A 14,059-nucleotide genomic window follows, 5' to 3' on the forward strand; every position below is an offset into this window, starting at 1 on the left:
GAGAGAAGAGCCTGGTGCAGAAATGACAATGTATTTCAAAGACCATGACAGCCATCCTTTTTAGGAAATATATGGAGACTGGACTCTATAAGACAGTCTGTTTTTTTGTTTTAGACTAATCCATATTCACAAAGTCGTGGTCTAGATTGCAAATAAACTGCTACAGGAAAGAAGCATTATAACTCCTGCACAACATGTCGACAAAACATCACCCAGTCCAGCTCTGGAGAGAAAACTTCTCTTCCTATAAATGGCAGACTTAAAAGCATTGATCCATGGATTTCAGTAATTTCATTACATGTGAATTGTCGACTGATGTTTTGGAATTACAAGAGCTATCTCACTTGCCTAAAACTGAGTCACTTGGACAATGCATTATCATAATCAAATGTTTGTGAGTAATTGCCAGTCTGGTATCCAAGTTGGGTTGAAAAAAAAAAAAAAGGATAGCTAATCTTCTAAGCAAGAATCTGACTAAATCTTCCCCAGTACAAGGGATAAAGTCGGGCTGTAATGATCTTCAGTCGATCTTATTTAGATTTTAGCCAAGCGCAATGCTCAGTCTTGATGTGCTGAGTGCGGCTGATGTGGGAGTGTTCTGAATAATGCACATGAACTTTCCTCAGTGCAAACTTTAAATGATTTTTACGACTAGAGTGCTCTCAGACATCCCGTAATGCCGGACCTGAAAGTAGCGCGGGGATGAAATGTGCTGCCCCTTTGCCACATTATAGCCAGCCAGGCAGGTAGTCTGCCCCTCCACTGTTAATGCATCCAGGCCGTGTTATTGATTCACTGTCTTTTAGGGAAGCTTGAACAGCAGTGCTCAAAAAAAGGAAAAAAAAAAAAAAAGTTCAATGTCGTGAATTCACTTTAAACCACACAGTGCTGCCAAAAACCTGCAGTAATTAAAATTTAAGCAAGCTAAAATATGCACATCAGTAAATTCTCCAACCATACGGTGTGTTCTGATCTTCTCTAATTATAGTCAAAGCCGTTGCAAAAGATGCTGCAGCGGTAAATGTACCATGCTTTGTTGCTCTGCAGCACGTGCTGGGAAAATGTGCCGCGTGATGAATTGCTGCACACCGCTCTGCCTGCTGCTTCTGAGGCTGAGCTCATGTACTGTACATCAAGCAATTTTCAAAGTTCTGAGAAACATCCATGGCTTTCATCAAATTTAAATGAATGCCTCTGTTCCATTTTTAGGCCTGCTATCCCCTCAGTTGCTCTTTCTTGTGCTCTGGAGCTATTTAGGAAGCATTCTCTCTGGAGAATATCCCATGGTGCATCTCTCTGTAGATACATAGCGGCCTCATTAGCATAACTTGCCCCTCATCCACTCCTCGCGTGGAGGCAGTGACTCATTTGGATCCGTGTCATTTTTTTTTTAAATGTCTTTTTGACGGTAGTGACAAAGTGCAGGGGAATCAATCAGTGGTGCCTTTGGTTGAGTTGGCAATGACAAATCTATTATTGAAGCCCTTCCCTAAATGCTAACACACAGTACTATGAATGAACGAATGGTTTTGTAAATGGTTTAATAAATGTTTTTGGGTCACATTATTCATATAGATATAGATTTGTAGCAAGTAAGGAGGGAAGGTATTGACTGCCAAGTGCTCCTCCTTTCTGTTAAACCACTTACAATACCATATACTGTGCATACTGTACATGCATACGTCTTTTCATATGTACAGAAAAATGCATATGACTCATCTGACATTTATTTTGGCTTGTTTCATTTCATTTAACAAATATTCCTTAAGCGATGCTCATATGTTGCTTACTCGTTGCCAGACTGCGTGTGTGTGTGTGTTTGCGCGAAGACATAGGTAGACAGGGAGGGGTGAAACAGTAGGGTATCAGCATAAAGCCAAACTTACAGCTTGAAAACTCCAGGGGACACGAGTGCTCATCCATTGGGAAGTTGTTCAGTTTAAGCTGGCACTCGGCATCAATGGTCAACCTGCAGGGACGCAAAGCACCACCGCCACCACCCCCAAAAAATAGTTTACATTAAAGAGTGTGCCAGATTAAAAACAGCTAAAATAATCACTCATGACATAAGGAAACACTGACTGAAATGCCACTAAACTAAACTGATGTTTTTCGCAGCAACGCGCTCGTCTCTCTTTTTCACACTTGACAGAGTTTGAAGGCAAAGTCATTAAACTTCCTGCTAATGAGAGAATGACCTCGGAGGACTTTACCCATCCATGCACTCGCTATTGTCATGTATCACTGTGCTCCGAATCACAGCGGCCGTCCTAATTAACCAGCGGTTAAGTTCCGAGTTCTTTAACAAATTAATGAAGTGGAGAGGTAGTGTTCTGCGCAGGAGAACATCCATCACGGCTTGATAGAGTCCAGGAGACTTCACTTTCTCCCCTCTTATCATTGAAGACATATTGTGGTGTCGGAGAGAAATGGCCGCCGTATTTACGACTGCATGCAAACAAGATAATACACTCAATTAATATTTTCACTTTAATCTGCCAACTAGTTTAACGCGCATCACATTGCTTTGCTGGTTATTTTATACCATGAAACCATCTATTGTCAGGTCTATTGTCAGAGTTATTGTTGGATAATGAGTCACTGTGCAATTACGTCAAATAATTCAGACACTAAAAGAACAAAACTATATATAAAATATATATACCACCTTTTAAATCATATACTCCATTGTTAGAGCACCCCGAAACACTGTAACACCTTTCCTGCTATTCCTGGAAGGCAGATTTCCAGCACGGTAATTAAACTTAAAATGCTGAAAGTTAAAATTTCCCAAAGGCCTGTTCAAGATGATCAATGTAGTGAATCATTTGTACAGAGTGGGCACTTCAAAATGCATTTTATAGTATGCACACTACTTGTTGTCTGTGTTAGAGCCCTGGAAGGATAATGAGTGCCAACAAAACAAAATTATATCGTAATAAAAAAGTCCCAAAGATTACTTGTTACTGTCAGTTATTATTTTCTGCTTTTTCATCTAACATTGCTAGAAGGAATTATCCCCACGGTCCTAGCAATCATTCAAGCATAGGATGGAGAAGCTTTTTGTTTATTATAATTAGAAGGACTGTCTTTTATTTTATTGTATTGTTTTGCATAAAGACAAGCTTCATATATACGCGACGCAAAAGGGCTGACACAGTAATAAATGGCTGGTTGCAAGTGCGTCTCATCTCAGGCATCCCTGTCGTCTCACCTGAGGGTGTAGAGTATTCGCCCGTCGTTCCAGATCCTAAGCATGCGATTGGGCGTGGTGATCCAGTGGGCGTCGGCCTTCTTGGAGTTGCGAAAGAAAGTGTCCGGGATCCAGATCTTCCCGACCATGTTGCTGTTGAGACGCAGAACCTTCATCGTGCTGTTGAACTTTAACCGTCTGTCGTACCAGGTCTGGGCAAAAAAGATGTCGATGGTGTATTCCTGGTGACACGAAACACAGTTTGGGCCCAGTTGTTATGCTTGGCTGTGGTTTAAAAACTAAACTTGCTTTTTGGACACACATCAAAGTCGCTGTTTGTCAGGGAACACCCTTGCCAACAGTGGGCTAGTACTGCATTCGGTGCTGTCAACTTTGTGCGGAGTCTCGCTGTAAGACCGAATCAAACGAGGCATTCATCAGTGTTTCTGTCTGAAAGGAACTTTTCTATGCGAGTGGAAAATTAATACCAGAACATCTTTTCACAGCCCGTCTTCCTCAGACAAGATGGTGTCTATTCAGGCCAAGAAGTTCCTTTGTCCCAACTAAAGAGCACTGTTGAAAAAGACCATCTTGACGCCCTCAACCTGAAAATTAAATGTTCAGTGGGGCAATTAATAAGTCCCATTGTTTGACTGAAGTATAATCCACCCTCAAAACCTGCTGTCGAGGCACCACTTCGCCTGAGCTTTGACAAAACCCTCTGTCTCCTATTCAGTCTCTATTGAAGCTGTTAGAACATATATATGAAGGAAGTAATGGAGGCATGAGAAGAGTAAAGAGCAAAGGTGAGCTATGGTCTAACGTGAGAGTGAAGGGAGAGGCCGTGAAACAGAGGGAGAGCTTTCAGACTTTATTTATTTTGCTATTTGGATTGGTTTAGCCCTGAGGTTCAAAGTGAAGTACAGGAGGAGAGAGGGAAAAAAAAATAAAAAATCTGGGGATTTGTGTGCAAGAGGGCATGGAGGCATTAACTCTCTGACAAAGCTTAGCCCAACAATAAAGTCTAAATCCACGCCAAAGAGTTCTAAACGAGATTTGAAAAACATTTTCGCCAGGCAACTCTCCCATCCCCTTAGCATCAAGGTACAGACCGACATTTTGAATCAACGATGAGAGAAAGGTTAGGATTTTTATCTGGAGCCCACGAAGCAGGATAAACATTTACTTTTTTTTTTATTTAACTCATATATACTCTATATATATATATTTATACTTTCAGGAATCATATTTCTTTTAATTCAAACAGTTCCACATAACAGCCGCTATGAACTGTGCGGCTCGGCTGGCTACAAAGCCTCCATTTATGATTCTTCTTCAAAGCCTCTCTATGTTAGTTTGTCCCGTCCCTCCCTCCCCCCTCACACTCACATTAGTTGTATCTTTGCCATGTTTCAAAGATTCCTAACGCATAATTAAGAAATCAAAACTGTGTTCATGCTTAGATGCACACCCCCGCACCATCGGCCTATTCTCTGCTCTTCAGAAAAACTACCAACCTCCCATTTGTCATGCCGTCGTGTGAACGCCCTGGCTCAACCGCACACCTCGCATATGAATCTGAAGCAATCGGTCAACCTTTCCACGTCACCAGAGTTCCCTCGTCACACGTACGCAGCCATGCATGCATGCATGCATGTATGCAGACTCACTAGTGTGAGTACAAACACACATTTTCCAACCGATCCCATCAGTGCTTTTCTTCCAGCGTCACCGTGGCTGGCGGCAGTTATTGAGAGTGGGTGTTTTAGCTAGGGCTAAGTGGAATGGAAAGCCGTCGCCATGTAGAGCATACTGCTCTACAGAATTACAACAGTGATGGCTTCTCAGCAAGGACGGATGATACCAAAAAAAACAATGTGAAACCTGGAAGAGACGCTGATTCTAGACCCTTCTTTTATTCCTGTTTTTCTCAGATGACCTGTTACGCTCTATTTCGGTCATCACTTCTGCTTCACGGCTGTATATTTAGTTATGTAACGCTATCAGTGGTAATGAAAATGCATCACGGAGCGGCGTCTCCCTATATGAATCATCCAGAATGCAGTTATTTTTCGTTTTTCTAAAATTGTAAAATGTGCTAAAAGGAAAACAATAATAGGATATTTTTTTTTGGAAGATGATACAAATAAGTTCTCCCACACATATTGGCTCACAGTAATATGCAATTGTGTTAGAGTAAAACAACTAATGTGGTCGTAACAAACATGATTCCATTCAATTTAAACTGTATTGCTGTCCGTTTTATTAAAAAGCATTCCCTGGAAGAGAAGATCACAAAAAAATACTGACATAAAGCTTGATAAAACTGCATTAAGGGAAAATGTATAGAAAGAAACAGTTTGGCAATTGGTACCCAAAATAAACTTGGTGATTGAAAGCCTTAAATCTTCCTCATCTTCAACCAAGGACCCAAAGATAATCACTGAAGGGTATATTTATGTGAATAAACCACAAATATCTGGAATAGGTGACACCTCAGATTGTCGCCGACGCCGTTCTTGGCAAACACAAAGCAAGAACATCTTAAGATTTTACCAGTGCACGGAGCCGTCTGCAAATATGCCGCTTTGAGATCTGGCCTGCTGAGCAACACAACATGGTTACCCGTTAATCAGCGTTTTGTATTCAAATATACGGGGTGCTTATTGCAATCAGACGGATTAAAGACGCTGCATTTATCTAAGGGCTTGTTGAGTTGCTCGCTGACATTTTGTTGCTATACTACAAGGGGCATGGACCCCCCCAGTCTTCCATGTCAGCAAACATATTCCCCTGGTGAAGAGCTCTTGAGCAAGAATCCTATCCAACGTGACTCTCTGGCTTTAAATTCTTCATTAAGAAAGCCGGCTGGACAGAAAAGTGTCCTCTTTAGTTATACATGCAGACTGATTCTTACCATATTGATGGCATTCACCGGGCCGATGCTGTTGACGAACATGTCTGTGTGGATCACCGTCGGCTTGACTGCAAAGAAGCACAGGAAAATACGTTTTAGAGACGAGAAATGATCTTTCATACGCTAGACCAAGTTTCAGGGAAGGTGTTTATCCGTTTTTGTATACATCATCATCGCTGAATAAAAAGAAGGAAAGCAATCTCCCTGTTGTGCAAGGCTGCTGGATAACATCATCTTTGTCTGGAAATCAAATGTGAAATAACACTGGCTTTATATTTATGTCACAGGCTGAATAAGCAGTGAAATGTGGTCGTAGTTGATATAAAATATATTGTTAAAATGAGATATATAATCTATCTGAAGGTATTCTGAAGCTATTTCGTGCGACAATAACAGCCCCAGTCCTCTATACAGGAATGGAAAGTTTTGCAAAACCTTCAAGAAACAGAATTCATCACCACTAAGGAAATGTGAAATATTAAAGGTCCCATATCTTAGCCATTTTTAAAAAGTTCATTCAAGTCTCATGTGTATCCTGAATGTGTCTTTCAAGTTTCAGCTCAAAATATCACACAGATTGTTCATTCTACCACGCGTTTACACTCCTGGTTTTAGACCGTACTCCAACCGAGCAAATTAGTGGCTGTAGCTTTAAATGCAAATGAAGTGCCGCTGCCTATAATCCCCATCCGGAGGAGGACTGTCTTTCCTGACGGTGCTATGAATACCCTGGCATGACGTCACGAGTGCACACGCTCTCATAACGTCTTAAAGAGCAACAAACCAGAATGGATCGTTCAGATCAACTTTTTACGAAAGATAAGTTGCAAGGGGGACGGACTGTTCTCATGCCTTGTAAGCTTTTAGTTGCACAAAATGTGAAAAGGTCCAAGATATATCAGACAGTCCTAATAAAGAGACTACATTAGAGCCAACTGAGCCAACTTCTTTCAACTTCAAACAGGCCAGAAGCACAAGTATTCATGGCCAAACGCCTGACTATTTAACACGATACCTTTGCGCCCTCTGCAACGTCCCATCCATCAGCTGTGCTTGGATGGTCTGTGAGCTCTACTTGATTTGCATTTGTTTGCATTTATTTGATGTTTTCATCAAGCAAATGCAACACAAGAGCGACTACCAAATGTTACTTGAGGATAGTCATTCTAAGAAAACTAGTAAACACAATCAGATGCATGTGCTGCATGCCTTCATGCACTGCATGTAAGTGAATTATGTATGCTTGTGCAGCTGCATGTGCACCATCTGTCCACAGCTGTTTTCGGGCTATTGCCTTTGCCTTAGTGGGACAGGCAGGCAGGCAGGCAGGCAGGCAGGCAGGCAGGCAGGCATCAAACAAAGTATGATGTGAGTAAAGTATGAGGAAATAGGACAGCTTGGTGAGAAACAGACATCCATGCCATGTCAGAGCTTCTGAGTGTGCCTGCATCAGTTTCTATACCTTGCGAGCTAATGTTTACGGATGACTGGACGTTTTGTCTGACAGGAGATTCAGGTTAAGGCTTGATGTAGGAGCTGTAGTGAGTGTGAAAGATGGACTGGGCGAGTGATGTTTGCGTGAATTTTTTTATGTCTCTCACAGGCAAGCACGCCTGTGAGTGACATGCATGAACACACACACACACACACACGGTGCTCTTGATGGTTTATACATTGCCACACATATTGCATATTGGCATTTGTCCCTATACGTACATGTATAGCAGTATAATTATAAATTCCATAATTGAAAATGTCCCTGACATATATAATCCTGAACTAGATGATGAGCAAAACCATCGAGTCGTGCCCATTGCATAAATACAATGTTAATATTAAAGCAAATTTAATTGCCTTATTTTATGCTGCCAGCTGGAAAGTTGATTCCTTTCATGAGCAGGGAAACTGTTGCCAAAGACACATTATTCCAAGATGGCAGTGAACATAAAGTGACTGTAGTGAAATTTCAAACCTGCTCTCTGATACAACATAATACATGCCAGTGCACCCACTACGATGATGTACTGGCGTGTGTTATGGTAAAATTGGTGGAAGTTTGATTGAATCGTAGACCATCAACATGCAATAACAGTCATTTAGACCAAATTCAGCTCTCTGCACAATAATTTTAAGTCCTTGCTTTTGCTCCCCATCATGTGAATCTATTTATCTTCCAATTTAAAAATGACTTTGATCCCTGCCGTGGATGCGCTATGAATTAAGAATGAAGGATTTTCACATTTTCTCTCGGTCCAATTTGCTTCAATCTGAATATGTTCAGTAGGCTCCAAGACCATTAAAGTTGAATGAGCGCCACAATGGACTTCAAAGGGAAGCTGCAGCACAATCGGCGATTAATCTAAATCCACAGCATTTCAGCGCTCTGAGCATTGGAGGAGAGACTTCACTTTGCCACGATATGGTTGCTTGCTTGGTTGGTTGGTTGGTGGCTCAGACGACAGTACAGCTAGCTAATTATAACCCCCGCGCTGATGTGTAACGTGGTAGCAGCGGGGAGAGACCAACGCTGAGAGAGCGAGATCACAGAACATTTGAAGATGATGGTTAAGACGGCGGCAGCCAGCAGCCCGGCGATTCGGCGGCTCTCTCGCTTGAAGCTCCGCCTCAAAGCAGATCTGAGCCGCTCTCCAGTTTAAAAGAGCAAGCCCACTTCTGAGATCTCAGGGGAAAAAAAATAAAAATCTGATGCCCTTCTTGTGATGTGTATATGCATACGTATGGAAAAACCATGAATTCACAGTAGCGCGAAGTAGTCCCTGCCTCAGTGTAACTCGGCTGCTTTCATCTTGTGTAGTCAATTAATTGGTCGCGCTTTAGGATTAACATCAGGTCAGATCATGACACTTTTACCTCCCAGCTAGCACAACTGGCCGCATTTTCAGTTGGGAAGCCAGTAAAGAAGCACTAGCAGGGGTTGGTATTTGGGAGGGATAGCATTAACCGCTCAGTGGGAGGTGTACAAAGGCAGTTGATAAGGAAGTGCATCTGCACCATGTAGCATGAAACGCTAATCAAAAATGTCTTCCTTAAGCCTTTTAACTGACTAACTACACAAAATATAAGATAAATACTTACTCCTTTGCAAAGAGCATTTTGCATTTTATGGAGCAGGGTGTATAAAACATAGACATCATCAGACAAGACCAATTTTGGGCCATTTTTCCCAACACTCCTTGACATTTGCAGCTTGAATATTGTGCCTCTCATCCCACATGATTCCTACCTAGCAATTCACCGCTATCACAGTAGTGCAGCTTTATCATTATGTCAGAGTGTGTGGCAGTTCCCGACTTCAGCCAGTTTTTCCCAGGAATGCTGACCCGTGAAACAAGTATTCAAGGGTTCTCTGAGCATCTCCCTACTCTGCCCCTGCAGATGGACGTGACGGGCTCGGGTAGGGAAAGAAGCCCCGTCCAGCTGTCTGTCAAAGTGAAGGGAGTAAGCTACTTGTCAACAGGTTCACAGCGCCGTGACGGAACCGCTTCCCTGACCGTGTGACAAGCATGTACATAAACGTAGTCGCTTTATAACAAGCCTGGAAACCTGTCAACGCATGGCACACGTTGTGCTGCCTAGCATGATGTGATAATCAACCGTTTGCTGTGTATTTTAAATCCTCCATGTTTCATTACCACCTGACGTTGCAGGTTATAGCGGGAAATATCTTTTTGATGATCTGTACTCGTCGTTTTTGGTATCAATGTTAGCCGTTCAGTATCTTTTGGCTACATGAAGGATTTATCAAAATACATAAAGTCCTTTGAAAGCACTCAAGCAACACAAGGTTCAAGGAAAATGGAAACTTTAATACTGGTTTTGGTAAGAATGTGCACATAAAGATAGGCTTTTCTCTTCATAATATATACTGTAAGGGTCTCCTCTGCACTGTATTAAGATGCAGTTTGTCTAATTGCTGCTCAGTGGTGTCTCCAAAAACATCATGCATCTTTGTCATGATATAACCGACATTCTTCTCTTCCTTTGGTCATAATGTTTGGGCTCACGATACAGTACATGCCCTGTTGCAATATAGGCCACAAACAAAGGTTTCATTTATTTGCAATCCTGTGACTAAACGGATCGTCTGTGAAAAATCAGCACCCACCTCCGATGTCAGGCCTCAGTTTGTTGTCATATCCGTCTAGTAGGCTGTTCAGGATGTGCGTGACGTCACTCTCGTACACTTTGGGAGTCAGCACCCACGTCTTGTTAGACACCTCATCATCGTCATCCGTCTGGAGGGAGCTGTTGGGACCAGAGGGAAAATAATTAATGCAATCAGTAATTTCTTTTTCAAGAAAGCGTACTCTCCCGGCGTACTTTGTGTTTTTTTTTTTTTCAGAGAGGAGGCGAGAGAAAAGCGTTTGAAAGATCTCAATCTCCAAGGTCACCATTGAAATCTCCCCTTTCTGTTTTCTTTCTTTTATTTCTCGTGGAGCATAGTAGTTGCGTCACTAAGACAAAATGCAAATAAGAGTTCCACAAAAGAGCGAAATCAGCCGTGGTTCACATTCAGTGCGAAGATTGTAATGTTGGCCGTGAAGTATCTAACGATGCGTATTAAAATGCCACAGAGTAAATTGCAAAACAGCATCTCTTCCAACTTTTTGGTTAGATTCAGATTGATACCTGTTTTTTTTCTTCAATTTATCAACATTTCGTATACTTTTAGGGCACAGTGTTGTGATGAAGACACCTCCTGTATTTCAACACCAGTCCCATCATGCATAGAGACACCAGATAAGAAGCTTTCTTATCTTGACTATGCACATATGCATACGAAAAACCTCTAAAGTATATGAAATCCACCATCATCATCAATTGAATCATTCATTTGGTCCCGCTGGAAGCCTTGCACACCCCATCCATCAAGAGGTGCTGCTAATGTTTGAAGTCAAAACTCATCCCGAAAACTCCGACTTAACTTTTCACTCATGCTCCCTCCTTCAAATATGGCCCATATGACATTTGGCTTCCTCCAGAAATCTGTGTGATACAGCTTCTGAAGCAAGGGAGGAAATTTCAGACAATTTTCACGCAGTTTGTCAGAAGTCACAACCTTTTTTTTCCCCAGTCGAGAAGAGGCTCGGATGGAATTGGATGAAATTACCGTAGTCATCAAATCAATCAAAGAAGCCTCCTTTCATTTAAGTGTCTTACCATAGGAATAGGTACACATGATTTCACAGCTTTGGCTATGTCCCAGTAGCTACTACACACTAAAATCACAATACTTTCTTTGAGACTAATCCTTGGATGATTTCAGTTCCCTAGGTATGAAGCAGTTTGTCCAACTTTGGTATTGTCATGGCATTTAATATGAAAACAACAGGGACAAAATGTTGACAACTGTGTGGCGACAAAGGGCGAAGGAAATAAATCCATGGAGCCATGACATACTGTACATTATGAATTATTTCAAACATATGCGTAAGAAAAGAGTTGCTGTATTTTTCTCCCAAAGTATGGTGGCAGATGCTTCTGCAAGTGACAAAACATTAGCCGAACTTGCCTTAGGGTTACTTACGTCCACCATGTTTCTGTGTATAGGATGTAAACAACTTGGACAGTTATTCACCAACTTCCCAAGTTGTTATTTCAGCTTGGCAATGCAATCTGCCACCCCCCAGTGAGGAACTAATTTTTATATAATAATTTTTCTTACAACAAATGAACACAAGGTTCTGGAAAAAAAAAAAATCATAAACTCAAAGCACTCATTTTAATTACTGCCTCAAACACCATGCGGATAATATTCCGTCAAGCTAAAGCTCACTTTCAATGTCCAACTCAATAACCCAACAAAAAATTAAAAGTTTCAAGGTGCTCAAGTTAAGCAACTCACTGGCAGAAGTGTCTGGTGTATCATTAAAAAAAAAAAAAAAAAAGCGTTTTAGGGCCTCCAAGTTCTGCAAGAGCTGGAGAAGACAAGACAATTTTCCGTAGTTTACATCTCAGACTCTAAGGACAATGATGTCTCAAGAGCCCCCGACCACAGACATCTCCAAATCTGTAAATAGTTTATTTTTTCCCCCCTGCTCTTCCACAGACAAGAATGATATTTTAAAAGTATATTTTATGAAGTCGTATTCATTGTTATAAGAGATATTTTCCAATGTTGGGACCTGAATAGCAGATGTAAGGTTATGATCTCCAGCAATAATAAATTAGGGTCTATTAATCTGCTGACAACTTGCGCCATGGAGTGTAACTTTGTCTAAAGACCCAACACTACATAATGCTGTCTGCAAAAAAAAGAAAATGATTTGTATTAGCAGCGGGCGGGTGGAGATGTGGTGAAGAAGAACAGGCACGTCCTCAAACCTCAGGCTAAATTTGTGCTGCACCTTTTCAGGTTCAGTATGTGCTATCTGTATGTAATGAGTGTGTGATTCACTAAAGCAGCAGTTCATTATGCAATCAGTGTCTAGGACTGCCCTCCAGACATGTTTTGTGCATGAAGGGAGAGTTTAAAAAGTGTAGTTTGGCAGTTTTTTGGGGGGCGGGGGGAGGACTTCCAGTCCACTGCGATCTCTTCTGCACATATATTTTGTTATATTACTGTTCGTTTGATATTCCCTAACCAACTTTGTCTTGATTGCTTTTTTTTTTTTTGTATGTTGTAAAGCATGTTGAATTTCTTTGCTTCTGAATGGTGATCTTGGTCTATCTCAGCTTTTACCTTCTGTTAATCACAAAGCCGCTGTTCCCTGTGCATTTTAGTATGCATGAGCATTTAGTGTCATAAAATTCAATTGCTTTCATAAATATTTTGTTGCAGATTTAAAGCACATTATCAAGACTTGTAAAGGTTTTTTAAGAACCTCGGTATTATCTAGTTTCACATGTCCGTTTACTGAAATGTAATTACATGCATGTGAAGTAACAAAAGCCCTACTTCATTAATAAAGTACAAGTTGAGCCTGAGATGAGAAAAAACCTGCAGTTTTGGAGATTTGGAGAATTTCTGTTGCGTGTAACCAACAAGTCACAGATCTGGATCACTCGTGCTCCTCTTGTAACTACCGAATCAGATCAAGGAGATGGACAACAGCACAGAAGAGCAGTCTTGAAAGTGCTGACATAGAAAAAAAAATCACAACTGGTGAAAACTGGCCATAAAGTGGCATGAGTCTCCACCATAACACATTAAATATTTATTTATATTTTACTCCGGTAAACCCTTTTAGATATTCCATTCTGGATATGATGGATGGATAGATAGATAGAGAAGACTGCAAGAAGCTGAAAAACTGCTGTTTTTCCAGACTGCTGCAATTCTATCATCTATATTCATCTCACAGAGTATCTCTGTGTATATGGAAATGTTCCAAACACCAGCAGATCAAAGGAAAAGCCATGTGTTCTCCACTGCAGGCAGATCTAAGGGTTTGCCTGCTAATTCGGTACCTGCAGGTCCACAGAGAGGCCAGCGTTCACCAGCGTGTGCACATGTCTCCTGCATGTGTGTATTGCTGTTTCTGTTTATGCATATGCAGGTCCATGGCTCTCTGTGTGATGATAATGAGAGTGCTGGAGTTAGATCTCAATTAAAATCTCATCTAATTTAGTGTAAAGCAGTTTCACTTGTTTATAAGACGGTGTAAACAGTGGCGATATCGGATATGGAAATAGCTATAAGCCTACGAGTTCCTCAGAGCCATCATCTTTGTATGTTTCCAACTGTAGCTAATAAAAGAGCCAACTCTAATGACTCTTCATGTTCACTGTTGCTCAGCATTAAATTGGTCTTGCACCTTTGGCAACAAAGCAACACAGCACCTTTGTACATCAAGTTGTTGCTACAGTACTCTATTCACAAGCGCTACTTTTTATAAACTGAAACACAACAACAAAATGACCCATTTTTGCTAATGAACAAACTGTAATTATCTAAAGTGGATCTAAACGGTGGTTCTGCTTAATCA

At 41.2% G+C, this 14,059-nt stretch overlaps 1 protein-coding gene across 4 annotated transcripts in view; it reads right to left on the reverse strand.

The window, feature by feature from the left end:
• Positions 1 to 6,178, reverse strand: part of gabrg2 (gamma-aminobutyric acid type A receptor subunit gamma2) — a 30,639-nt gene extending 24,461 nt beyond the window's left edge. For 3 of the 4 annotated variants that reach the window (XM_084565537.1, XM_084565536.1, XM_084565535.1), the window contains exons 1-3: positions 6,111 to 6,178; positions 3,215 to 3,435; positions 1,887 to 1,969 (exon numbers count right to left, since the gene is read on the reverse strand). In XM_084565537.1, coding sequence (XP_084421663.1) covers positions 1,887 to 1,969; positions 3,215 to 3,435; positions 6,111 to 6,152 — 346 coding nt within the window. In that variant the 5' untranslated portion in view covers positions 6,153 to 6,178. The remainder of the gene's footprint in view (positions 1 to 1,886; positions 1,970 to 3,214; positions 3,436 to 6,110) is intronic. The other variant, XM_084565534.1, reaches the window with a different exon arrangement.
• Positions 6,179 to 14,059: the final 7,881 nt, after the last annotated feature.

This window comes from Chelon labrosus, assembly GCF_963514085.1.
Source record: "Chelon labrosus genome assembly, chromosome: 17".
Lineage (NCBI taxonomy): Eukaryota > Metazoa > Chordata > Actinopteri > Mugiliformes > Mugilidae > Chelon > Chelon labrosus.